At 34.4% G+C, this 26378-nt stretch overlaps 2 protein-coding genes across 2 annotated transcripts in view; one reads left to right on the top strand and one right to left on the bottom strand.

Annotated features, from left to right (window-relative positions):
- The first annotated feature begins 3216 nt into the window (after window positions 1-3216).
- Window positions 3217-5986, top strand: LOC120088261 (Protein kinase superfamily protein). Its single transcript, XM_039045418.2, has one exon. The coding sequence runs from the start codon at window positions 3357-3359 to the stop codon at window positions 5508-5510; it is 2154 nt and encodes a 717-aa protein (XP_038901346.1). The 5' UTR covers window positions 3217-3356; the 3' UTR covers window positions 5511-5986.
- A 1314-nt stretch (window positions 5987-7300) lies between these two features.
- Window positions 7301-26378, bottom strand: part of EBS1 (EMS-MUTAGENIZED BRI1 SUPPRESSOR 1) — a 43827-nt gene continuing 24749 nt past the window's right edge. The window contains exons 21-37 of the mRNA XM_039026399.2: window positions 17718-17786; window positions 17460-17605; window positions 15193-15294; window positions 14759-14906; window positions 14567-14623; window positions 14352-14482; window positions 14130-14218; window positions 13674-14023; window positions 12927-13022; window positions 10574-10638; window positions 9585-9687; window positions 9290-9448; window positions 8991-9131; window positions 8860-8903; window positions 8360-8474; window positions 8004-8156; window positions 7301-7894 (exon numbers count right to left, since the gene is read on the bottom strand). Of these exons, the coding sequence (XP_038882327.1) occupies window positions 7718-7894; window positions 8004-8156; window positions 8360-8474; window positions 8860-8903; window positions 8991-9131; window positions 9290-9448; window positions 9585-9687; window positions 10574-10638; window positions 12927-13022; window positions 13674-14023; window positions 14130-14218; window positions 14352-14482; window positions 14567-14623; window positions 14759-14906; window positions 15193-15294; window positions 17460-17605; window positions 17718-17786 (2145 nt within the window). The 3' untranslated portion in view covers window positions 7301-7717. The remainder of the gene's footprint in view (window positions 7895-8003; window positions 8157-8359; window positions 8475-8859; window positions 8904-8990; window positions 9132-9289; window positions 9449-9584; window positions 9688-10573; window positions 10639-12926; window positions 13023-13673; window positions 14024-14129; window positions 14219-14351; window positions 14483-14566; window positions 14624-14758; window positions 14907-15192; window positions 15295-17459; window positions 17606-17717; window positions 17787-26378) is intronic.

Below are 26378 nucleotides of genomic sequence, written 5' to 3'. Positions count from 1 at the left end.
CAAGCATTTGGAGGATAACTTATTTCATTCTGAACCTCGTCCCATCAAGTTTTGGGTAGATGATCCCTGGCGAAAAGTCATATAGTACTGGTGACGCATACTCACGCATTGGATGCGTACTATTGTTCGCCATTAGGATCAAATTTAGAGCAACATTTGCTAGCTGTTGAGTCAAGTTCTGATTCATCTGGTCATATGTCATCTATTATTGTTGTCTCTATTGTTATCGCCTTAACCTTCAATGGAGATTCAATATGTTTCTTCGTCTAAAGGGTCTTTCAATTTCAGGGTCGTATATAAGTTTAGGAGTACTCTCCTTACTCATAAAACATTCACAAGTTCAGGCTTAACTTGTAATACTCCTTTGATGAAAGTTTCTTCAAAAGATACAAAAGCCAAATGGTTAGCTTAATTGTTTGAATCCCCAACAATGACGCCAAAAAAAACTTGTTCGCCTCGTGATTTTGATTCTAAACATGCTTAAAATGATGGAGGAGAATGGTGATAAATGAATATGATGGATGGAGATGGTTGAAAGAGTGATTTCTTTCTAGGTAAAAGAATCAAGGGATGCATTGGTAGTGGATGCGTGCACACCTTGTGAATCCATACAAGTTCTCTCAAGTCAGACCCAAGTATAAATCTAATCCAATTTCTTAGTCAATCCAGGGTCCAACGCAGGGATTCTAGAATGCTTCTAACGCAGACCTTGTTTTTGGATCTAATATAGATTTTTTCTAATTAGCTTGAGAAATGTTGGTTATTTTCACTGAGCTAATGACACACATGCAAGAAGAAATAGGAGTTTAGAAGGAGAAAGGGATTTATGGATGAATTGTTCTAAGTGTAAATGGTATGCATTGATTTCCTGGTAAATTTAGCAAGCCTATGTGAGCGCAATGAAGATGAGATGAAGATGATACAGATGCTTGTTTACAATCTAAATGTATATGCTATGTGTTGGAAATTCTATTCTCTAGTTCATGCTAAGTTTAGCATCTCTCGATGCGAAAGCCACATGTAATCCTATCTCTAGGGTGCATACATTAGTCATAAAGAACAGACAAAAGACATGAGCAACTCTATCTCTAGACTTATTTCATGCCCTGACTTAATGCGTTCAATAGTTAAATTACTCTCTATGACCTAACTACTTAGTTACTTTAATCAACTTATTAGGGAGACTTAAACAAAAAATTTCATGCTCTCATTAAGTCAGATAATTTCATAAACACATAAAATTTTGAAGGTAAACAGATGGAGAAGTGATAAATGGTCAAATTTAAGATTGAATTAAAGATAACCAGTATTTATACAAACAATCTCAGCTTAATGAAATGAAATAGTGAATGGAAGTGAAGTGTGAAAAGTAGAAATCAAGCCAGAGAGTTCAATCTATTATCCTCTTTGGCTTGTTTTTTTATGCTTGCTAGAACCAACATGGTAGATGAGTTGAAAAAGATATCTCTCTCAAGTTTCTCTCCAACGACACCTCTTGATCAACGGTTAAATGGTATCTTCCTCCCTATTACTTGCTTGGCTGGCTCTAAATTGTCTAACTCTGATTCTGAAGGTGGCTTCTCCTTATAGGCAAATCTCGACAATTTGGTGATTGGACATGCATTAAATTTCATACCTTGGAGTAGCTACCTGCCACTTCTGAAATGTTCAAACGCCGCTAGTCAGATGTCCATGTTTGCAAGTGGTGATTTGACAAGAAATGCACGAGCCAATATACCCTTCATGCGTCGAATATTCTCGAACGCATACCCCTTGCATTGACCTTGGCTGCAATACTTAGTAAATTTCTTTGATTCATGTGTTGAAATGCGTTAATGAAGTAGTTTTTTACTTAAAAAAGATATTTTTTTTATGAGTTTACTACATGAATGAAATTTCATGCGTTTTCTTTCATGATGAGTGCATTTATATCACTAAAGATCCTAATTATTCCAACTTTGAGAGAACAATAACTTGTATTTCTACAAGTTATCAATGCTCCTTGCTATTTGTGGTGCATTTGGTGCGCAAAGTTGGTAATAACTATTTTGTTTTTCTTTTCTCCTTTACTTTTTGTTTCACTATTCAACAAAACACTTACTTCCCAAATTTTTACTCATTTGAGATGTGAATTCAATAAATAAAAATAAAGAACAATGATTAGGTGTAGCCTAGGCTAAGATGCACCTAATCCCCTATATTTCCCCTTTCCCATACACACACAAAAAAAAAAAAAAAAAAAACATTTTTAATCAATTTTTTTAAAAAATAAAAAATTGCCACGTGACATTTTTTATTGGGTACAGGTTTGTGCAAATGCAATAGATGGGTGCAACCCGACTTCACCTAAGTATTATTCAGAAATAAATATCACGATTTTTTTTATGTAACTATTGTACTTGATGTAGATAAAATATTATTATTTATATAATTAACAATTCTACAACATACTTTAACGGTCATGGAATGTATGAGTTGAACATGATCAAGAAGGTTTTCATCTGTGGTCTATTTACATGTCCACAAAATAAATATAAACATGGCTAATAATGAGTCAATTTCATGCATATATATACAATATATATATATATATATATATATATTATTCATTAAGATGGTCAAGCTAATCAATCCGACCAAATAGACACAAATAATACCTCTTCCTAGAATGCGGTGAGACTGTCAAAAAGTTGTCGGTCTTCTAGATGTCTTAGGTTTATAAGGATGATCTGATCATCTTCGGATAATCCCTCGATGTCAAATTACTATAAAATACGACTATTAAATACCATAAAGTGATAATTTTAAACTTGTATTTAAAAACATTTTCACTTTGCCAGTTGGATTTTTTTTCTTCAAGTATATAGGATCGATCGAGTTGGTCGTTAGAATTAGTCGTTGGAGATGAACGAAGGAGTTGGTGGTTGAAGTTGTGTGCCTGAGGTAATCACCAAAGGTGGTTTTTCATCGAAGGTGGCCACCGAAGATAAACATCGGTGTTGGTCGTCAAAGGTAATTGCATTGGAGTTGATCATCGAAGACAGTTTTCATTGGAGTCTCAAGTTGGCCGTACAAATGTGATCATCAGAGTTGGTTGTTAGAGGGTGGTATGGTAGTTATTGACGGTATCCAATGAGTAGAATCATTGAAAAAGAGATAGTTGAAGTGAATTAAGGTGAGTGAGTAAAAATAAACTAGTTGGTTGGCGAATTGTTAATTTTAACAAACGTCAATCATTTCCTCGTGATCCTAAAGATGAAATCCAATATCTCCACTAATCTTTATGCTTATCAAATCCATTGCCAAGTTACCAACTACTTCCCCTTTTCACTTTCCACGAAGGACCATGAAAATGGATGAAGACGACGAAAAAATTCCACCTTTCCAGCCACCACTACCACCAAATACAAAAGAGAGAGACCAAAAAACCAGAAAAATGGTGGAAAATTCTTTCGACACTTCAAAGAACAACCACCGGATTTCTCTTTTCTAATACTTTTTTTTGGGAACACATCTCAATTTCAGTATACCCAGTAAAGAATTCGATGCAAAAAGGGGAAACGATGAAGATTTTCAGTAGCTTCCTTCTTTGTTTATTCTCTGTAATAACTGTAACTTCAGCAGCCACTCCAATCGTAAACCCCATCTGCCCAATGGACCTCAACTATGTCCTCAGAATCCCTTGGAATGCGACTGCTTGCCGGAACCCTTTCTTCCAGACCACTGCCAAATCCGCCATGAATGATACCTCCAAAATCCCTTGTTGTCAAACCCTTTTGTCCTTGTTTGGAATTGCTTTGGCCCAACACCTCAAAGAGACTTCTCTTTTCAACCTCCCAGACCTCGAAACCTCCAATTCCTGCCTTCGCGATTACCAATCGAAGCTCTCCTCGCTCTCCCTTCCCGGCGACCTTGTTACCCATTGCTTTAATCCTTTGCAATTTGTGATCTCTGCTAATGTCTGTGCTGGGATTCAAACGACTCGAGATTGGGTCTCGAAAGTTGGCCAGAACTCGCCGCTCGATTCTGGTTGTCGGTCGGAACTTGTTGGTCCTGGCTGTGATGCTTGTCTCGCTGCTGGTTTGAAAGTTCAAGCTATTTTGACTGGAATTGATGGTAATAAATCTCATTCTATGGATTGCTTTTACTTTGCTGTTCTTTATGCTGCTGGTATTGTGAATGAATCTGGCCCTGAAGGCGACAGTGCGTTAGATTGCATACTTAATTTGCCATTGAGTATTGAAAAGGATTCCAAAAGTAACCATTCTGCTCTAGTTTATGGCCTTACTGCTGCTGCTGTTGGAATTTTGGTCCTTTTTGTTCTGTTAGGAATAGGATTTTGGTTTTACAAATGGAAAAAATTGGCTGATAAGTCTAGTTTAGAGTTTGATGTTGAGCTGGATGAACAAGGGTCTAGGCCACATGCCAGGCCAAACACTGGATCAATTTGGTTCAAGATTCAGGAGCTTGAGAAAGCAACTGATAACTTTTCTTCAAAAAACTTCATCGGGAGAGGTGGGTTTGGTTTGGTTTACAAAGGGACATTACCTGATGGAAGTATGGTGGCAGTCAAGAAAGTAATTGAATCAGATTTTCAAGGCAATGCAGAGTTCTGCAATGAGGTTGAAATAATCAGTAATCTGAAGCACAGGAATCTTGTTCCACTTAGAGGTTGTTGTGTGATCGATGGGGATGGTGGTCATGATGAGGGAGCAAGTGAGCGATACCTTGTTTATGATTACATGCCAAATGGAAATCTTGATGACTATTTGTTCCCTATACTATTTGATCAAGTTGGAACTGTAAAAAAATCATTGACATGGCCTCAAAGGAAGAATATTATCTTGGATGTGGCAAAAGGCTTAGCTTATCTGCACTACGGAGTGAAACCTGCCATATATCACAGAGATATCAAGGCGACGAACATATTGCTAGATGCAGACATGAGAGCAAGAGTGGCAGATTTCGGGCTCGCCAAACAGAGCAGGGAAGGACAGTCTCATCTAACAACTCGAGTTGCAGGAACTCATGGGTATTTAGCACCTGAATACGCACTTTATGGACAACTAACAGAGAAGAGTGATGTTTATAGCTTTGGAGTAGTTGTTTTGGAGATCATGTGTGGGAGAAAAGCTCTTGATTTCTCTTTGTCGTCATCTCCGCGTGCATTCTTGATCACAGATTGGGCTTGGTCCTTGGTGAAAGCTGGAAAAATAGGAGAAACTTTAGATCCTGCTCTAATGAAAGATGGAGATTCTTCTAATTCAAATCCAAAAGCGATAATGGAGAGGTTCATTGCTGTTGGAATTTTATGTTCTCATGTGATGGTGGCTTTGAGGCCCACCATTATGGAAGCTCTGAAAATGTTGGAAGGTGACGTTGAAGTTCCCCAGATTTCTGATCGGCCAGTGCCTTATGGCCATCCTTCATTTGTTGGTGACGGCAGCAACTTCAGTATATCACCAACATTAAGCGGACTTGAATTGCATAACGGTGACATGCTCAGATGAACAAGAAGACCAATCACATTCAGTATCAAACTCAGAAGATATCTTGATTTTTTGGTTAGGCGAAAATGCTTCAAGAGTTTGTTATATCTCTTATGTAGCAACTCAAATGAAGGCTGCCATTCGCTGCCATTCGAGATTATCCAATGCAGTCTGGATGTCGTTTTCTGAGCCTGCGATGAAATGATATCTACTACAGAATGGGAGTCTTGGAGAGGGAGGTTTAACTGGAGAATCTGAGAAGTTGAAACTGGTGAGACCAAAAACCTCCAACCTCCATCATAATCAGTTAACCAAACATTTGATCATTGAGAGCTTTAGAATTGGAATTAATTAGGATTAGCAGATGCTTTGGAATTAAAATTTTCTCTTGTAATGTAAATTTTACTCGAGTCTGTAAAGATGTCATCAAGTATAGCTTTAGTTCTTATATCTCACTGATTTATAGCAAGTATAAAGATGTACATTTTTCTTGTCCATCTCTTTTTTCTTCTATAGAAACTTTTCTATCCTTTTTGTTGAACAAACAAATTTTTCATTTCACAAATAAATCAATGGCAGGAGAAACAGACTTTGGCATCCTTTTGCAATAGTAAAAGGAAATTTGAATGTGGAGTTCATCATGATATATAATTTCCCACTCACAATCCTGATGGGAGTATGCAGGTTTTCAATGAAACTGTGATGGAAATGTAACCGAGAAGCTTGCTGTAGTGTCTTCACTCTAAACAGCAACTGAATATCTCTTCAATATGTCGGTTGTTTTCTTAGTTTCGTCTGAGTAACAGGTGGTCTCTATAGTTTATAGAGGCAATAGAAGCAATTAGGGGGTGTATATTAGGGTGTGTTTGGTCCAAGGAGTTGAGAAGTAGGAGTTGCGAACTCCGCTCCTTGTGTGATTCAAAAGAGTTTGTGGATCCTACTACTGCCTTATCAATTCTTTACACTGTAGCTTCAAAGAGTTCATGACTCCCTAAACTTCATAATTCTTTAGAGTAGTCCCAAATACCTCTTGAGAGACGTTGAGATATCGAGAGGAGGGACCAAAAAGGTGTTGGGGGAGTTTAGGAGTTGGTGGAATTTTAATACTTGTTTTGATGTTGATCATTCGACCTTTTGTAATCATGACATTGACCTTATTCTTTAACATGGGAGTCTTTGTCGTAGTTGCTAGTGTTTGACTTTTAAAAGTTTGGGAACAACCATAATGGACGACCATTTTCAAGGGATGATTTGAGATCTTCTCAAATTTATGAACTGAAGCTCCTTTTTGCAACTCATATCTAATTATTGATTATTTATTCTTTTTTTATTCCTTTTTTTTAAAGGACAGACTTTACTTTTGAGTGAGCTGTTCTGAGTCCTTTGGAATTTCGTATGAATTGCCATTAATTTTGGTGCGCCAGCAAAGAATGAAGCTCCACCATCAAGGAAAGCAAAAAGAACTTTAAGACTTTCAACAATATGCACTATCAATTGGCATTTGCAAATGAGAAATTTGAGCAGTAGTTCTCATCTAATATAACTTGTAAACAACCAAAACCTTCCAAAGCCTCAATAACAATTATGGAATCAACCTAAATTTGGATTAAGATGTTGATCTAATATCTCAAAGGCAAGAAAACTTGTTCCTTGCCTGAGATCCAAATCATTCTGTAAAGCCTTTTTCCATGTAACCCAAAATATATAGAATTGCAAAATACAAGCACTTAGTTGTGTTTGACTTGACTTTGAAAGTGTAGACGTGTGTTGACTTGGAATAGCTTCTAGATTCATATAATGATCAGAAGAGGTACACTATTCAAGCACTTCTAACATAAATGAAGAATTTCCATAATTTCAGTCACATTTTGGTAATATGAAATATTGCTAGCAGCATAACAATAAGTTTCCTAATGGGAATAATGAGAAGAAAATTCTTCCTAAACTTCACTAAATTACAAAATCAGCTGTTACTATACATGTCTTTATCAAAATTGCCAACTTTTTTCAATAAGTTATTAATATTCAAAATATTAGAGAAGGTGGGGAAAACGGATAAAATAACTCTTCCATGAAATCTTCACTGCAATATCAGCCTACAGAGGCATGTGTCCATCTGGCTTCCAAGTTATTTCTAAGAAGGCTACCTTATGGTAGAAGTAGGAGATGTTGAATTGAGAAGCAGAATCCTCCCATTAGTCTAATTTAGTAGAACTTAAATGATCTCATTATAACTCTGCCTTTGATTCTACATCTTCATTAATAGGCTTCTTACTTGCAGGATTGTCGGCTTGATCTGGCAATAAAACAGGTGTTTGAGGGTTGACATCACCTAATATTTTAGCTGTGAATATTCTGGCCTCCAAATCAAGATCTGGCCATTCGGGAACAATTCTTCTAGCACCCTGATAAATGCAACTAATTTTAATAAATGGCAAAGATGAAAAAGCATACAATATAAACGTTATTATGCTTCTAAAGATAGAAAATGATATGAAGAAACAACAGTCGGACCTGAAGCTTCGGTTCTTTGGTCATGGGGTTGTTACAGAGATCAATGGTTTTCGCCTTGGATTTTGTGGCATTACCACACCACGACTCACACCAGAGCCATTCTTGTGGTAGAGAGAAAATGGGCACAGTGTGCTGAGCGTAGTTGGGAAGATCCTGAAAAGAACGCAGAATATAACTAGAAATAAATACCATGAACATTATCTCCATTTACCATATGGAAGTGCACCATAGAATGGGGACAAAATAAAATATCAGGTGATGTAAATTTTACTTGACAAACATTATCTCAATGCTAATGAAGTATCACTTGATATGCTATTACTAATGAGGCGATAAACGATGTAAAATTTACTTGCCTGATCCAAATTGGATAAACTATTTGGATCCTTGCTTAGAGATTCATAGAAAACTCTTAGATTATCTCCAGCTGCCGTTTCTCGGAATTTCTTTAAATCAACAACATATAATGCACTGTAGGAAACGGAAAGAAAAACATTAATGCATCATATTATTAGTTACTGCAAGGTATTTGATAATTTCCAGAGATAGGGGAAGTGGTGTTCAAAAACAGATGGAGATTTGACTTTTTACTTCGTTAAAGACTACATCCACAGACTTTTTACACATTCTTTTTCTGAAGAAACAGACTTTTTACAGTCAATTACGGAATTCTAGTTGACTCTACTGAACAACCAATGAAATATAGGAGACAATATAAGATTTCTTGATGGCATTTTTCTCGGAGGAATGAGAACTTTACGACCCATTATGAAGTTGGAATTTGAAATATCAGTGGAATTAATGAATGAGCATGCATCTCAATGGAGTTCAATCAATACATTACAGCAGTCTCTACCTTATATGGTATGGTTTCCCACGTAGGTGTTCTTTCCAGAAGCCCTGTCCATTAAAGGAAATAGTGAGGACAGGGTGATATTGAAAAATACTTATTGATAACAATTAACAGGGAAGGAGATTGATATGTACTTGTCTCCAAAACCTATATCCATCCATATCCTTATTATTGTCACAAAAGGGCGTATATGCTAGTGGTTTTCCCTTGATATCCATGTCATAGAGTTCCCCCATATCTGTCCGGACAATCTGATCAGCATCAACAAAAATGACCTGCAGGTAACAAACGAACAATTTCTTTTAGATGAGTAAATAAACATGCAACAGATGATCAAGTTATGAATAAGTTAAGCTAACATTTTGATATTCGTTTCTTTTTAAAAATAAGCTACGAGAAATCATGGAAGTTTGGAGCATAATGGACATGGTACCTTTTCCAACGAAAGAGGGAAGATAACATCAAGAAATAGAATCTTATATGCCCAAATAATCCTCTGTTTTTCTTTCTGCTTATGCAGCCACGTAGGCCATTTGTAAGTAATTAGTTCAAAATCAAAACCATATTCTTCAGCCATGAGTGGAATTACATCCTGCTTAAGTCACCAGAGAGCGCAGGTATTAGGTATCTAAACAAAATGTTCTTCAGAAAACAAAAACAAAAACCAAAACAAAAACAGAAAAAAAAAGAAAGAAAGAAAGAAAGGGAGCATGAGTGGCTATGTTAACCTTAAACTGAGGGGATAGATAATTCTTTATAAACCAGAATTTCACAGGCCGACGTGTATTCTTTAGGACACTCAAGATCATGATTTTGAGAAAGCGTTCATATCTGCCAAGAAATATCATTAGAAAGTGGACCATTTTACAGATTCATAGACTGCATAAAGTAATATCCATTGACAAAGTTCACTGCCAAAAAGAAATTATCTATATATATATATATATTTTTTTTTTAACAAGAAACAAGCCACTTCATTAAGATTATGAAAGCTGATACAAGTGAAAGAAAGGAAACAAATGATAAAGCAAAGCACTAAAACATAACATAACATGATCTATATTTTTTTAAAGATGATAATAATAGCTACCTCATATATTCATGCACATTACAAGCATCTATATGTTCAAATTGCATATTAATTTTAATTTGTCTCTGTGATTAGAAATTGTGGTGCAACGACTCGATTATTGCAAATTTCCATTGTTGATTTGTCCTGCTGAATTTTTCAGAACATCATTAACACAAAGCACTAGAAAGAAACTATTTGTTAGAACTCAAAGTGAATGGAGACAGACTAGGGGACCAGGTCAGGTCACTTAAAAATCATGGGTACTTCACTATGTTGGCGATATCCATAAGACACGTAAAAACCTTTACTATTATGTGAGATACTATTATAGTCACTCAACCAAGCTTGTATCAACTTGACTCTAAGAAACAAACAAACAAATCTTTAAGAAAGCTTGAAGCCAGCACTGGATAATGAATACGTATAAGTTCCTTTTGTGCTCGGCTCTTTTCTTCTGTATTGTCTGTTTATAATCTTTCAATGAACTTAAGGAAAGAAGGAAATCATTCTGCAATTCTATGTTATAATTATATCTTCTATCGATACTGGTCAATGTATATGAAGTTCAATGTTGGGTATAGACCACTACAGAAATGTAACTTGCACTACCGAAAGAAACTGATCATATAGTAACGTTACACTTACAGGTGTCCAGATGCAATGGAGAAAATGTTTATTGTCTTTCCATGGCGCCCTCCTTTTCCTTGCTCCTACAGAGAATGAGTAAAGATTAGAATTAAAGAACATCTAAAATAGGAGCATAAACAAGAATTTCCCCGCATACGGTGTTTTGTTGATTCTACCTGTTAAATGCATAGCTAGATCAAATAAAACACCAAGTATCATCTGAATCGTAGCCTTTTGGCCAAGTTATCCTCGAAACAGCAATCCATTGATATGATGAAATAGGATACAAAAGAAGCTCGTAATTATTGTTCTTTGCCTATGAGGAAAATCTGAACTCATTTGAGGAGCCAAATTTTGTTTATGTAAATTTTATTTGTAAGTGTAATCACCAAATGAGTAACTTTTATGTTTTAATGCTAAATCACTACTAAACCCAAAAACTTAGAGTTGAGACAGTAGGTGGTATATTTAACCATATTCTTCATATTCGTGCTACTAGTAGCTTGAAAAATAGCACGATGTCCAATGAATGATCATTACTATTATAAAATTGAAGAGTGGATTAATGAGGGAAACTAGAACTTGATGTTCACAACGGCCTTCTTGATTATAAAATTGAAGAGTGGATTTCATTCCAGTATTCAATTCAAAATTATGCATCGAATCAGCCATTTGATTTTCTTTTAAAGATGGGTTTTGGAAAGTTCAGGCCCTATTTTTATCTTTATTCTTCTAGATCTCCACATGTTTTACATCAGAGAATTTCCTCCCCAAGGCTATTTGCGGAAGAAAATAAAAAGATCTTCCAAGAAAAAAAAACCCATTGGATTTTTTAAAATGAGGCTAGAAGACCTGGAAGATGTTCAAAATTTGCTGGATTTTTTGGCATCATTGGTGGGATCTTTCAAAGTATTTTGTGATAATAGTTTCATTTTAATTAAATGCCAGTTGGCGTTTTCCTTTTCTTCACACAAACCTTTGGTAATATGGGTGGTAGCTATCCATCTTTGTACTAAATTTTCATGAATCAAATGTCATGTCGTATCTAAAAAATTAAATGAATGAAAGGCCAAATATCACCATTTAAAGTTAAGGAATTGGTCTGATGCAAAATACAATCAATCATATTTTTAGAACAAAATTTCCATAACAAGACTGCCATATGCTTTAGAACACCAGAGACTACAGTTCTTATAAATGTAATATTCACAATAATGAGATTAAATATAAGAGTAGAATCCAGGAGGGGAAAGATGAGAAGAGAACAATTTTTCATATGAAAACAAAATTTTGATTCAAGTGGATTGGCTTGGAGAAAAGGTTGTAACACTGCTAAACGACCATTAGAATAATTTACCGAATCAGAAATGTAAGAACTACAAACAGATCCGCCTGATTATCAATAATAATAATTTTTAAAAAGCCTACAAGGGGAAGATTAGGCATCCCTTCCAAGAAAGAGATATTCTATTGGCACTAAACAAAAAATAGATATAAAAAATAGAGAGGGATCCAAAAATAAAGGTTCATCTAAAACTTTACATCTAGGAAGCACACACACAGATATCAATACGATAGGGTACGACGATACGTCAATTTTTAAAAAAATTAAGATACAGATAAGTCGGTTATATATATATATATATATATATATATGATATTGTCCAATTAATTGTTATAATACTATTTTGAAGTTAAATTAAAGTAGATTTGAGAAGAGTGAAAAAATATTAAGATAAAATTTAAAAACCCAATGGCATCGTAACTGGCGCCAACGAGGCCAAATGATGGTTTGAAGATAGGTGTAGGGCTGACAGCAGAGAGAAGTAGAAAATGAAGATTGAAGAATGAATTTGAAGATAAAGGGAGAGGGGGCTGTGAATCGTGATTCAGATAGTGAGAGAAGAACGAAGATTTAAATGCCTTTAGGGTTTTTTCCTTATACTTCTTTCTGCATTTTTGTTTTTTATTTCCAATTTTTTTTGTTTGGGACTGCCAAATTTAAGTAGACTTTTAAATAAAATGGGTTGTAGCCTTGTAGGTTGGGCTTTTAAGTGGATGGTATTAAATATGAAAAAAAAAAAAAAAAAAAAAGACCCAAAGTATCCACTTCACGTTTCTGTAAGGGGTTACTGTATCTGAAAATTTGAAAAAAAGAAATCAAATACTTCAAATCACGTCTTAAACACGTATCTAGACGTATCGATATCAGATATTTATATGATACAGATTCTTTACACAATTAGAAGTATTTGTGCTTCTTAGTTCTACATCAATAGCTCCAAGGGTATTATTAAAATGTATGGCCAAAGTCTGAATCATAATTTACATCAATACAAGAAGATGGCAAAGAGATAAGTTGAGAACTCACCACAGACGTGCTTTTAGTCTTTTTTGATTGATCATTGCTTCCAATTAAACCAGAGGCCCATTTCAAAAAATTAGAGTTCCAATTATTATGCCCTTCCTGCAAAAAAGAATAATAATAATAATAAGTTAATTAATTAAAGAGAAAAAGAGCCACAATTCCACCAACGAATCTATCATGCACCAGAAATGTAATTCACCAACATTGGAATAAAAAAGGTTAAATAAGATATAGTTTTTAAGCTTGTGTCTAATAGTTTCTTGAACGTAGAAATTATCTACCAAATCCTTGAACATTCAATTTTGTGTCTAATAGGTCTATGAAAAATTCAAATTTCTAAAAAGACTAATTAATCTGAATTTTATATCTAAAAGAACCCTAAATTTTTTTCAATTTTGCATCTCGTGGGTCAATAAATTAAAAATAAAAAATAAAAAAAAAAATCCGAAATAAGTTAAAGATCTATCGACATAAAATTGAAAATTCAAAGATTTATTGGCCACAAATTTGAAATTTGAAGAGACCTATTACCCACTTTTTAAAGTTTAGGGACCTATTGAATACAAAATCGAAATTTGAAATTTGAAATTTTTTTTTTTTTGGGTGAAAAATAAATATGAAAGTTCAATGATCTACTAGATACTCTTTAAAGTTTAACAAAAAAAAATAGACACACACCTAAATGTCAAGGACTAAACTTGTAAATTAACTGATAAAAGACGAGATTAATTCTTAATAATGATCACCCACTTTCTTATTCCCCAGCAAGTCATCACCACCATCAGGAACCAACAACTTTTCGTGCTCTTTTCCCTTTTTCTTCTCTACCTCCATGTGAACAACTTTACCCCGCAGATCATCAATAATGATACGTTTTGACAATGTTTTCTCCCGACTTTTACCCCCACCTTGCTTCAGAAGATAAAGTTCAGAACTTCTACCAGGAGCAAGTTGCAGGTACCAAACTCCAGGAGAAACTTTCATTTGCCAATAACCCAGATTTGCCATTACAAGAGTATCAACCAAATGTGGTGTGCTCTTTGTACCAAGAATTAACTGGAGTCCTCGGGGAGGTTCTTGATTATTCTCTGAACAATGGCCTGAAAATGAAGTAGTACATGTCGCAATACAGTCACTGAACCTTGTTTTTTAAGATTTCGTTACATCTATGTTCCACCTTATATGTAAATATGATGCACTGCTTACCAGTAAGAACAAGAGCTTCAAGTTCAAACACCGCTTGCAACGTCCTTGTGTCCCCAATATTCTCGAGTAAAATATTGTCCAGATCATGACTGAAATTTGCAACGTGATGCAAGAAACATACGAAGTTGAAATCAAACGGGATATGGTATTGTTCAAAGAAAACAAACCATTCGAACTTATATGATTACAAATCGAGAATATATGGTTAGTGGATAAACATACACAGCAATAACAGGCTCAACAAGCCATGGCTCTGGAACATCAAGATTCATCGTTAACGTCTTGGACAATGGCATATTTGCAAAGAATGCTTTAGGCCCATTTATGGTTGCATCCGTACTGCTGAAATCATCCTGAAATTGTCATGAACAACTCAGACACCATTTATGGGGAAAAACTTAATTTCATATAAACCAAAGGCCTTCATGAATAATTACCAGTGAAGGCAGAACATAGCGGTAGTAATTCTTCAGAGGTAGATCAACAAGCGAACTCTGCCATGGAGAAGACATGACAAGGTTAATTCCTCAAGAAATTAATAATTATCAAAGAATTATCATTTGAATTTGATAGAATAGGCACGCTCGACACCCTTGGGATGTTAATGTACAAGGTTTAGAACATCTTACCATTGGATTTAATATGATCCTCATGCTAGGTTGTATGTATTTTGACAGAACACGAAGAATTGATGATAGCTTCTGGCCAGATGGACTTAGTGGATCAATAACAGCATCAATATGGATGCTAGAACTTTCATAATCTACTACAACGGCACTGTATAAAGTAAAAATAAAGAGAAGGGTGAGGGAGGCCAAAGAATTGGAATTTTGAAGTGTACCGCACGGCCACTGATGACAATTTTTTTTTCTTAATGAAACGGAAACTAGACTTTTCATTGAAGTAATGAAATGAGTCTAATACTCAAATTAGAAGAAAGTTAATCACAATGCTGAGATTTTCAATAAATTTTGATATATCATTACAAGGATTACTATTCTGTATTAATACTGATGAAGTTCAAAGGAAAGAATAATTTATACATTAAGATTGAAATCTTTACCTATATTCTGCATTCAAAACCTCAAAGCGTGCACTTTCGAAACTTCGCTCCCGCTGAGCCATTGAGGATGAAACAAACATAATAACATCACTGAGGAAGTTGCTGCAGTAGTGTGGGATATCATGAACAGTTAATACAAATCAAACGGGTAAACACTAAATACTACAAGTACTAAAAATATGACCAATGAATTGCATGTGGAATAATATGAAATCCTAAATGTTGCTGGGCTTTTTTTTTTTGGGTTCTTTTTCTTATATGAAGCAAACCACTTTCAGTGAAAAAAAAAATGAAAGAATAACAGGACATACAAAAAACTAAGCCCACAAAAAAGGACCCCACTAAAAAAAGATGGAACCAATCAAGCAAAACAATGCCTATAGGATAGTTACAAAAATACTTTGGAGTCAAAGCATAGAGAGAAATATGGAAACTAATAAGGGTAGGGCACAAACATTGCTAGACTCTCTATCCAACCCTTTAAACACTCACAGAAAGGCGGATGGAAACGCTCCAAACAATCCCCAAAGATTCCATATGATAGCATACACATCTGCCAAACATAAGGAACAAAACTTCTCACGGAAAGGCAGATGGAGGAGGAACTCCCTGATCACATCTCTGGTGCCCATATGATGGGCAAGCATCAAACCAAACGTTTGGAAGAACAAGTTCCAAATGGAAGGCACAAACTTGCATGTCCAAAGAATGTGATTTAGGTCTTCCTGTGCCTTCCGATAGAAAATACAATAAAATGGGCCCACTAACAACGCATCCTCCTCGAGAGTGGATCCCAAGTGTCGCACGTCCTGTAAAGCTTATCAAATAAAGAATCTCGCCTTCTTAGGAATCTTAATTCTCTAGAGGACAGAGAAAACAAACTCGCCAGACGGAGAGGGATCACCTAGAGAGTTAGGATCTCAGACAGACAAATTCCTTCCCCCCACACCTAGGGGGACAAAGAGCAAAGAGGCTTATTTATTTTATACCCTTGTATATACTTCCATTTTTCCAGTGAAAGCTCATTTTCTTACAACAAAATATATGTGCATGTGTATAGATATATGTGTATGTATGTATATGTATATGTGTGTATGTACATACGTGTGTGTGCATTGATATATGTGCATGTATATACATGTGTGTGTGTATAAATGTGTGTATGTATAAATAAAATAATAATAATATAAGGCCTTGTTTGATGATGACTCAATTTTATTTTTAAGTTTTTGAAAACCATGTTGGTCTCCTCACATTTTTTTACTAGAGTTTCCAAAATTTCCAAAATGAAAATTTTATAGTATTTCTAGTTTTCAAAACTTGACTTAAATTTTGAGAGCATTTTTTGAAAGTAGATAAAAAAAATTTTAAAAAATTAAAAAAGGAAAAAAACACTATTAGGTGGAATTAGTAGTGTTTATAAGCTCAAATTTTGAAAATCGGATGGGGCTTACATTAAATGTGTAAAGTACAAAAGATAAGGAACGAAACAGAGTTAACTATGTCAAAATCACTCGAGGATAGTTAAAAATTGTACTACTTTTGATCAACGAACAGTTATTTATTATTTCCATACATGCATTTTATGATATCTCTAGCAGTAGTTTAAACTTTCAATATTGCCTTATCCACTTAATACCTCGTAATTTCTCCATTTATTAAGCACAAAAAGAATAAAAAATGAAAAGAAACTTAAAGAACTTTTTTTTTTTTTTTTTGCTTCCTTTAGGGGGAAAACCAAGCTGTGAAATACTTGGGGGAAACATATATACAAAAAATAATATAAATATATTCCTAACTGAGGATGCAATGATTAAAAATCAAGATAATAAAGAGTGTTACGTTATAAAATAGTTATGTGGGGAAAAATGGAAACAAGGGGACAAATTAGATGGTACATCCATTATTTCCTACCACAGGCCATCCTCTAAGAAAGGTGAGCTAGTAGGAGCCATGCTAGCATTCCCATGTTAATTTCTCTCCATGGCAGATATCACGAAAATAAAAGAGCAAAGAGATTGAAGGTAGATAGCCATTGAGGTTTGAGGAAAGGAAAAACAAGTTTCAATCAAGTTTAAACAAATTCAATAAAAGAGAAATAAGATCACCACCACCACCCCCCCACAAAAAAATAAATAAATAAATAAATAAAAGAACCAAAAAAGTACTTAAACCTGTAAAAAACAAAGGCATATTATTTCATGGCTCTTTTTTTTACAATAAATACATAAATAAGGGGCAAGCACTGAGGAAGTGGGGAAGTAAACCTTGTTAATCTGTCAGGATCAAAGTCATCCCATTTCACTTCTTCAATAATTTCCACAATATGTTTTATTCTCCGCTTAAACTCTACTGCTTCCAGTAGATGTAAGTCGTGACTCAAAAATGAGCTCTCATCAGTAACAGGTGTAACCTATGAGTGAATGAAATGTAAATTAAAAATGTTCTACAATATGAAGCCATATATTTCTGGAAAATCATAGTCAAATTTACAAAACTTAAAACCAAAGGTGAAAAGGACTCACTCTTCCATTGGTGATAACTGCATTAACAATAGATTCAAGGCCAAGCTGCCCCGACAAAAGATGTTCCACCTGAAAACCATTATGCATGCAAAATATAACATAATACTATAGAGCAGAGTGAAGATTTTGAGATGGAGCAAATAAGTTGATAGGAAATACATAGATTAAACACACAAGGTAAGCACGGACATGGATACAGGACACTAGTCACATTACACGAACACAGCGACACACCAATTTCTAAAAATGAAACATACGGACACATACATATTGGGGACACTTTTTTAGGTAGAATTAAAAAAAAAAAACAAAATACTTTTTTTTTTACTAATTATTAAAAGTAATTATAAAAAATGTGTGTTAAAAAAAGAGGCTAAAATATAGAGAGTACCCTTAAACTTTGTAGTTTGAGTAAAAAATACCTAACTTTTGAAGTTTCAGAATTGCCCTTAAACCTTCGAAAGGAGTTCAAAAATACCTTTACCGTATTTGATGGTAACTGTTAGTTTTTTTTTTTTTTTCAGAAATACTCTAAACTTTCAAAAGTTTCAAAAATACCCTCAAATTTAAAAAAACAAAAAATAAAATCAAAATCCAAAAACAAAAAACAAAAAACAAAAAACAAAAAATACTCTTACTCTTAGTATATAAACAAAAATTGTCGATACCTTATCTAAAAAATATCCTTGAACTTTCAAAAGTTTCATTAATACTCTTAGCCTTTAAAAAAATAAAAAATTAAAATGCTCCTATCGCTAGTATAGTGATCAATTTCTTTTAAATTTTCTTGAGTTCAAAACAAATCAATTTCAAAAAAAATTATATAAATATCAATTGGAAAAACTACCCTTTTGGTCCCTGAGTTTTTAAGAATGTGTGCATTTAGCCCTTCATGTTTCAAATTGGCCATTTTAGTCCCCAAGTTTTTAAGAATAGGTTTAAAAGGTACCTCTACTAAAGACTTCACTAAATTGAAACAAAAAAAAAATGACTAGATAGGTGACAAGGCTTGATGACTAAGAAAATTTTATATTTTAATATTTCTCTCTCCTCTCTCCCTCTCCTCCTCCCTCTCTCTCTCGTTCTCTCTCCTCTCCTCCCCTCTCTTCTCTCTTAATCATGAGAGAGAGAGTGGGAAAGAAAAACCTCTCTTTTCATCCTAATAATTGGCTCTATGGGAGTGTTAATGAAAAAAAAAAAAACCCTCAACATCCTCACATTTTTCATTGAGCCTATCAAAACCATCCAACAAGCCCCCAAATAAATCCCAATTAAAACCCCTAGATTCACCCTTCTATTTAACAATCCAAAGTCAATTAAAACCCCCTAAACTCCTCCCCTCTTTGGTTCAATTCTTCATCTGTCTTCTTTGAAAACTTATTTTCTTCTAATTCCTTTGCTTCATACTTTACACTTTCCGATCTCTTCCCCATCATTTTCTTGCTCTCCTTTGATACAATTCTTTTGGCTTTCTTTAGCTTCCTCCACAAATAAGTTATTGCCAATGGAGAATCGAATAGTCGACATTAAATCACAATTTCCAATTTCTCATCTGGGGTTTCTTTCTTTTCATCAAAATACTAACAATGAAGAGCTTTGAAAAATAAGCTAACTTTGGGTTTGGTGATGAGTAATCTTCATAAAGATGTAAACTTTTGTGTTGGGAGAGAGACAACACCTAAACAACAACAATGACAAAGATGAGATTGTTGGAAATAAAAAACCAGAAAATGGTGTTGTTGAAGAGAGATAAAAAAGAGAGGGTCTCTAATGTGGTAGGATTAGAGTAAATTAGGATATCTTCATTAAATCCTCAATTGGTTAGGATTAGGATTAGTTTTCTTGATTGATTAGGATTATAATTAGTTCCTTTGGTTTATTAGGTTAGGATTAGTTTCTTTAATTAATTAGGATTAGGAATAGTTTGCTTTCCAATTCCTTATAAATAGAGAGATTATCTTCTTGTATGGGCAACTTTTGATTCATAATATAGACTTTGATTTTATTATCGGAGATTTCTCTCCTTTTATCTCTTAGGCTACATCAATTTGGTATTAGAGCAACCGTCTGGGCCAAAGTTGACTGCCGCCGTTGGAAGACCGGGAAACTCTTGGCAACGTCGATCGCAAGAGGGAGCTTTGTGAGCTATACTCGTTGTTGAACAGTCCACATCTATATAGGGGGAACCCTTCAAATTATAGGAAAGAAAGAAGATACTGATTTTTTTTTCAAGATTTTGCAAGAATGGACTATTACCGATCAAGGAAAACGCTAAAGAAAAAGTATAGAAGCTGATATAGGCAAGAAGGTCAAATTTACTCCCAAAAGCAGTGTTGGGATTCTGACTCAAGTGATTCAGAAGAAGAATTCCGATATAATAACTTTGCTCGTGCTCAATTTTCTCAAAGAACCTATCATTACCCACATTTGAAATTTGATTATAGTAATTCTAGCGATTTCAATGAAGATTCTAATGTTGTTTGGAACTGAATAACACGGCGACATTATCAATAAAGAGCAAGATGATCCAATCAAACTGGTTTCTCAAGAAATCGACATAAGAATTGGGAGTTAGATGATTCAGAAAATGATTCAGAGTGTGAAAGAAATTATTATGACCAACATCAAAGAACACCAATAAATCATTCCAACACCAATACGGAGGCCGAAACATTTTCAAGAAAACATAAATATTCAAATACAAGCATCTATCAAGAAGACTTTCAGAAGGGAATGGATGAAATTTGGGGTCTTTTGAAAAAAATTCAAGAAAGGCATAATTATAATCTTCAAGATTTTTCAAGAAATCATCCAGAATTACATTTACTCACTCAAGAAGAACAAGAACTCATCCAAATGGGCTGTGAAATTGTGCAAAAAACAAATAGAGTAGAAAAAATTTAAAAAAATAAATAATTGAAGATGAGTTGAATAAGGCAAGTAGAAAGATCGAAGAGGAGCTTGCGTTGGAAGAAGAAAAAATCAATGGAACTAACACAGAGTTTGCTCAATTCGAACCATATGATGAGGAACAATTAATCGATGAAATCAACGATGAAGTTGTTGAAGAAGATGAAGCCACTGCAAAGAATGTGTCTATTTGGTTAAATCAATTAACCGAGGCACACAACCAACTACAACTACCTCCACCACGAGAGAATAAAGCAAAAATTAGTCTTGGCCACCAAGAAGGACAACAAGAGAATCAACAACACCAATGGTATACAAGAAATGTCCAAGATCTACCAAGAATCATTCAAGAACAACCAAGATCAAGGTTATATTTGAGGAAATATTGGGAGTATGTGAATTCTTCAAGTGTGGATGAAAATGATACTCATGGGCAACCTAATTTGAAGATAATTGAAAATCATTTTCCTCGATTCTTTGAAAAGTCTGTATACATTTTAGCAACAAAGGATTTTTTGAACAACTTAATTCTTGGGTTCATTGTTGATAGTATTGGTGGAAATAATTTTCCCTTTCAAGAATCAAATATCCAATATATTGACGTGGGTCGTGAAAATTGGTTGTTATTGATGCCTGGTGTTCATAGATGTGTCCGTTTGAGTGTCTTACTTTTTTATTTTTACCTTCATTTTCGTTTTAAAACTTGAGCACAGGTTTTTTTTTAAGGAGGGATAGAATGATGTGGTAAGATTATAGTAAGTTAGGATATCTTGGTTAAATCCTTAATTGGTTAGGATTAGGATTAGTTTTCTTAATTGATTAGGATTATGATTAGTTCCCTTAATTTATTAGGATTGGGATTAGGATTAGGTTCTTTAATTAATTAGGATTAGGATTAGTTTGCTTTTCAATTCTCTATAAATAGAGAGATTATCTTCTTGTATGGACAACTTTTTGATTCATAATAAAGAATTTGATTTTATTATTAGAGATTTCTCTCTTTTTATTTCTTAGGCTACATCAGTCTTTTTTCTCTCTCCCACGATTAAGAGAGAACAAAAGGAGGGGAGGAGAGGGAGAGACTAGAGTGGAGAGGGTGAGATTTGAACTCGTGCGCTCATGGTTATTAAATATAAAATTTTCCAAGTCATCAAGCCGCATCACCCATCTAGTCAAGTTTTTTGTTTAAATTTATTGGAGTTTTAATAGAGGGACCTTTTAAACATATTCTTAAAAACTTGGGGACTAAAATGGCCAATCTGGAATATGAGGGACTAAATGCACACATTCTTAAAAACCAGGGACTAAAAGGGTAATTTTCCCATATCAATTTTTTCAATATAGATACTCTCATTTTTCTCCCATTTGTGCAATTCTTGCAACAATTTTTTCAACAACAAAATACAAACCAAAACTTCAAAGTTAAAGCATAAAATCCCACAAAATTCTAAAATCAAGATCTCCCCTTAAAGCTTACAATTTAACACACACCCAACTACAAACGTACTATCTTGTAACAACATTCAAGGGGAGTTAAGAGGTTATTGAAGAAGAGAGGAGAAAAAAGAGGGAAAGTAGAGAAGTATCAGGTCATAGATTGAAATGGGAGACGGAAAAGAAATAGGAGAGGGAGGTTTTGGAGTGTAGATAAACAATAAGAGGATTTTAAACTATTTTTTGAAAGGTAAAGGTACTAAAGCACCTTTTGAAAGTTTAAAGGTATTTTTGCAATGAGGTATTACAGTTTCGGTTCGTATACTTATAGTAAGGGTATAACTTTTTTAAAAAAGTTTTAAGGATATTTTTTTAACTTTTGAAAGGTTTGGAGTACTTTTTAAAAAAAAAAACACTATTGATTTTCATCCAAAACTAACAGTAAGGATATTTTTTTTTTAACTCTTTTTTGAAAGATTAAGGGTCTTTTTGAAACTTATGAAAGTTCAGAAAAATTTTTAACACAAAGAAAATACAAAGTTCAAAGACATTTTTTATAATTTAGCCAAAAGAACAATTATCATAGAAAATTTGTGAATGAAGATTCAAATGATGCATAAAACCCTAGTCATATGGATATATGTGGTGTTTTGAACTTGAAAAGTCTGCCTTGTGGAGAAATGTGATTAAAAGCAAGTACGGGGAGGATTTTGTAAGGGAAGGGCTTGCTTATAAAAAAATGAAAAGGTTTCCTTGGTCCTTGGAAGGACATAGCCAAAGCTTTCTCCTTTTTCTAGAATAATTGTAGTTTTAAAGTGGGCCGTTGTGAGGGTATGCTGCTTTGGGATGATAAATGGCTGATCAGCCTTTGAAGATCCTCTTCCCCAATATTTTCACAATATCAAAGGCCAAGACTATTAGTGTTAAAGATATGTGGTCTAGTAACGGGTGGGACTTGAGGCTGAGAGGAGGGCTTTTTGACAAAGACGACTCCCAAGCTTGAGTATCTCCTAACATTTGTGTGATGTGGTGCAAAAGTGATGTCTATCATCCACCTGCTTTTTCATTGTGACTTCTCTGCTGATATGTGGAATTTCTTTAGACAATTTTTGGCCTTCAGAGTTGTAAGCCGAGTTCCCTCCGATTGTGACTGGTTGGTTCAGAGTGTTTTGGAACTGTGTTGCTAGGGCTATCCAATGGCTCCTTTGGAAAGAGAGAATGTGCAGGTCTTCCTAGATCAGTCGTTTCTTCCCTCTTTTTTTTTTGTTCAGTTTATGGCGTAGTTGTAGTGGTCAACGCAAGTCATTTTGTAACTACACTTTAGACATCATTCACTTAGAGTGGAAGGTCTGTTATTAATCTTGTTTCTTATAAAGATAAAAATAAAATTTTAATTAAAAAGAGAAAAATGAAAAAAAAAAAGAAAAAGAAGGGAAAAAAAATCCTTCCTTTACAAAAGGAGAAGCCCGATCCCCTTCGGAAGCTTTTGCATTTTAATAATATTCTTTTTTTTAAAAGGAAATAAGACTTTTCATTGAATTACATTAAATTAATGAAAAGAGACTGATGCTCAAAATATAAAGAAACGAAACAAAACAAAACTTGCCAAGTACACTCGGGATAATAATATAATATAGCGAACAAAACAAAATAACTAAGCTGGTAAAATAAATGCATTCCAGTTTAAGCATAAGTCTTGAACAGAATAGTCTCCAAGAGGTTTGAAAAGAGAACACAAAGATGAAGCTTAAACTCAGGCAGCTTCACAACCATCAAACCAAGGTAAAGGCTTGTCTTGAAAAATACGTTGGTTACTTTCAAACCAAATTTCAGAGAGAATAGCTTTCACTGCATTAGACCATAAAATCTGGGACTGAGGCTTCAGGGAAGGACCAACCAGAATCTAAATAACATTATTCTTGAACACATCACAGACCACCCACTGAAGTTTAAACACCGAGAACAACTTCCACCTACATGCCTTGGAAAAAGGGCACTCAAAGAAAAGATGTTCAAGCCCTTCTTTATCCCGCCAAACAAAGAGGACAAATTGAGAGAGACAAACAGTGAGATGGAAGCTTCTTTTGAAGAGTATAAGAACAGTTGAGCACACCAAAAATCATAACCCAAATAATGATGTTAACTCGTCTAGAGTATTTAGATTTCCACAAGATTTTATAGAGACGTTTGTCCATTGGAGAAAAGGCAGCCAAATGCTTATAAGAGGTTAACAGAAAACAGTCCTGAAGACTCCAACCTCCAACTACGTGAATCAGGAAGTCAACCACTCTTTGTCCTCTAATGAACCCAATAAATGCTGAAAATCCACCCCTTCATCATCCTTCAATAACCCTCTAAAAGAGATATACTAGAAAGATTAACTGCATCTCATTGGTCTAAGACCAAACCATTGGGATTGGAAGCAACTCTAAAGAGGCATGGAAAATGTGAACCTAAAGTAGAATAATCTAGCCAAGAATCATGCCAAAAAGAAATCCTGCTGCCCAAGTTCAAACAAAGCAAGAGATTCTACTTTCCGTTTGAATAATATCCCATTAAAAACCCACAAAAATACTTGCTTATTAAAAGGTTTCTCATTTTTTATTTTTTGGATAAGAGACTATTTCATTGATTGAATGAAATACAAAGATGTACAAAAGGAACCCTGATGAAGAGTTAGATTCTTGGAGTAATCTTGGAGAAAGAGTTTTATTCAAAAGTTATGAAAAATGATAACAAGCTCCCTTTAAATAGGCCCAAGAGGAAAGGGCTTGGTCACACCTAACTACTTAATTAATTAACTAATCCTAAACCCCTTTAAGTAGACCCAAAGGGGAAGGGTAGTTTCACACGTAATAAAAAACTAATAAAATGAAACTAATCAAGACAAATGATAAAAAAATACAATCAACTAAACAATTGGAAATTTTCCAAAATATCCCTACATCAGGCCCTATCAAAGGAAGTACAAAAGATGTTTAAAATTTGAAATGAGAAAGGAGAGAGAAACCATGGCTCTCAATCGCTTGTGTATCTTAACACTGAAAGAAAACGTTGAATAAAGCATATTCTAAAACATCCCTAGAAGATTTGGCTTTTTCTTGAAATAATCTTGCAAAGACCTTCCACAAAATCGCCGAAACAATATTTTCCCAAATATGTTCTTTGTTGGGCTTGAAAACATGACCAATAAGCATCAAATTGCGAGAGTCATTGTGGGGACCATGAACCATTGAAAGGCTTCAATCAATTCCGATCAAATATCTGCTATAAAGGGGCAGTTGAGAAAGCGTTTTAGGTTGTTTTAGGTTATTTTAAGATCCCATTTGAGGAGATGTTTTAGGTTGTTCCTGTTTCCAGACCAGAGGAAGTTATGGAAGAGCTTCTCAATGTTTTAGGGTTCTCACTTAAAAATTTAAAAAAAAAAAATGTAACCCCAATGCTTTCAATAGATTTCTGTACATATAGCATGATTAATTCTAAATATTAGTCATTTATCTTAGTTATTTCTTTTGATTTTCTTTCCTTTTCTAATGAGTTCCCTTAGTTCAAATTCCTTTCTCTTATAACTATCCATTATTGGATCTTTTTCATATATGATAATAAAAAATCTCTCTCCATAAATAACACCTTTCCTTCCCCCACAATTATACTTTCCCTCCCTCCCTTCTTTTCCTCCACAACCCTCTTTTATTTGATCTTCCCTTCAACGAACTTCACCCCTGCTTTACCACAGAATGCCTTTGACCAACCAATGTCATTGCTGACTGCCTTTGACCAACCAACACGGTTGCCGACAGCCTTTCTCAAACACAGTCGCAGATTACTTGATAGGTTTGAGTTTTAAATGTATCTATGTGCGTCTATGCGTGTCTATCACGTGTCTATCACGTGTCCAATTTTTTTTTAACAAAAAGGAAATCTAAAAAAAAGGAATGTATTTTCACATAGACAAATGTTTGGAGCTGTATCCAAAACGTGTCAAACATGAACACTTTTATAAGAAAAACAGAACAGGGAGCACTTATTTAGAAAAGTAGTTTATTTTATCAAAAAGCTCTGACTGCAAAAGTTCTGTTTTATTTTATTTTGAGAGAGAAAGAGAGAAGTATCAATTTGAGTCAGTAACATTTTTTTAAAGAAGAAACTCTGATTCAGGAAATAACCGCACAATTTACCAAAAGTTGGTATACCCGATTCAAATACGTTTTTATTTCTGAGTTTGATTCAAGAACATTCTTTTAAGAAGAAAACATTGATGCACCAACTAACCACACACTTAAACAAAAATTGCTATATCTGGCTCAAATACTTTCT

This window comes from Benincasa hispida, chromosome 1 (genome assembly GCF_027475165.1).
Source record: "Benincasa hispida cultivar pf3 chromosome 1, pf3_genome.v1.1, whole genome shotgun sequence".
Taxonomy (NCBI): Eukaryota; Viridiplantae; Streptophyta; class Magnoliopsida; order Cucurbitales; family Cucurbitaceae; genus Benincasa; species Benincasa hispida.
This window is presented reverse-complemented; position numbering and strand designations above follow the sequence as displayed.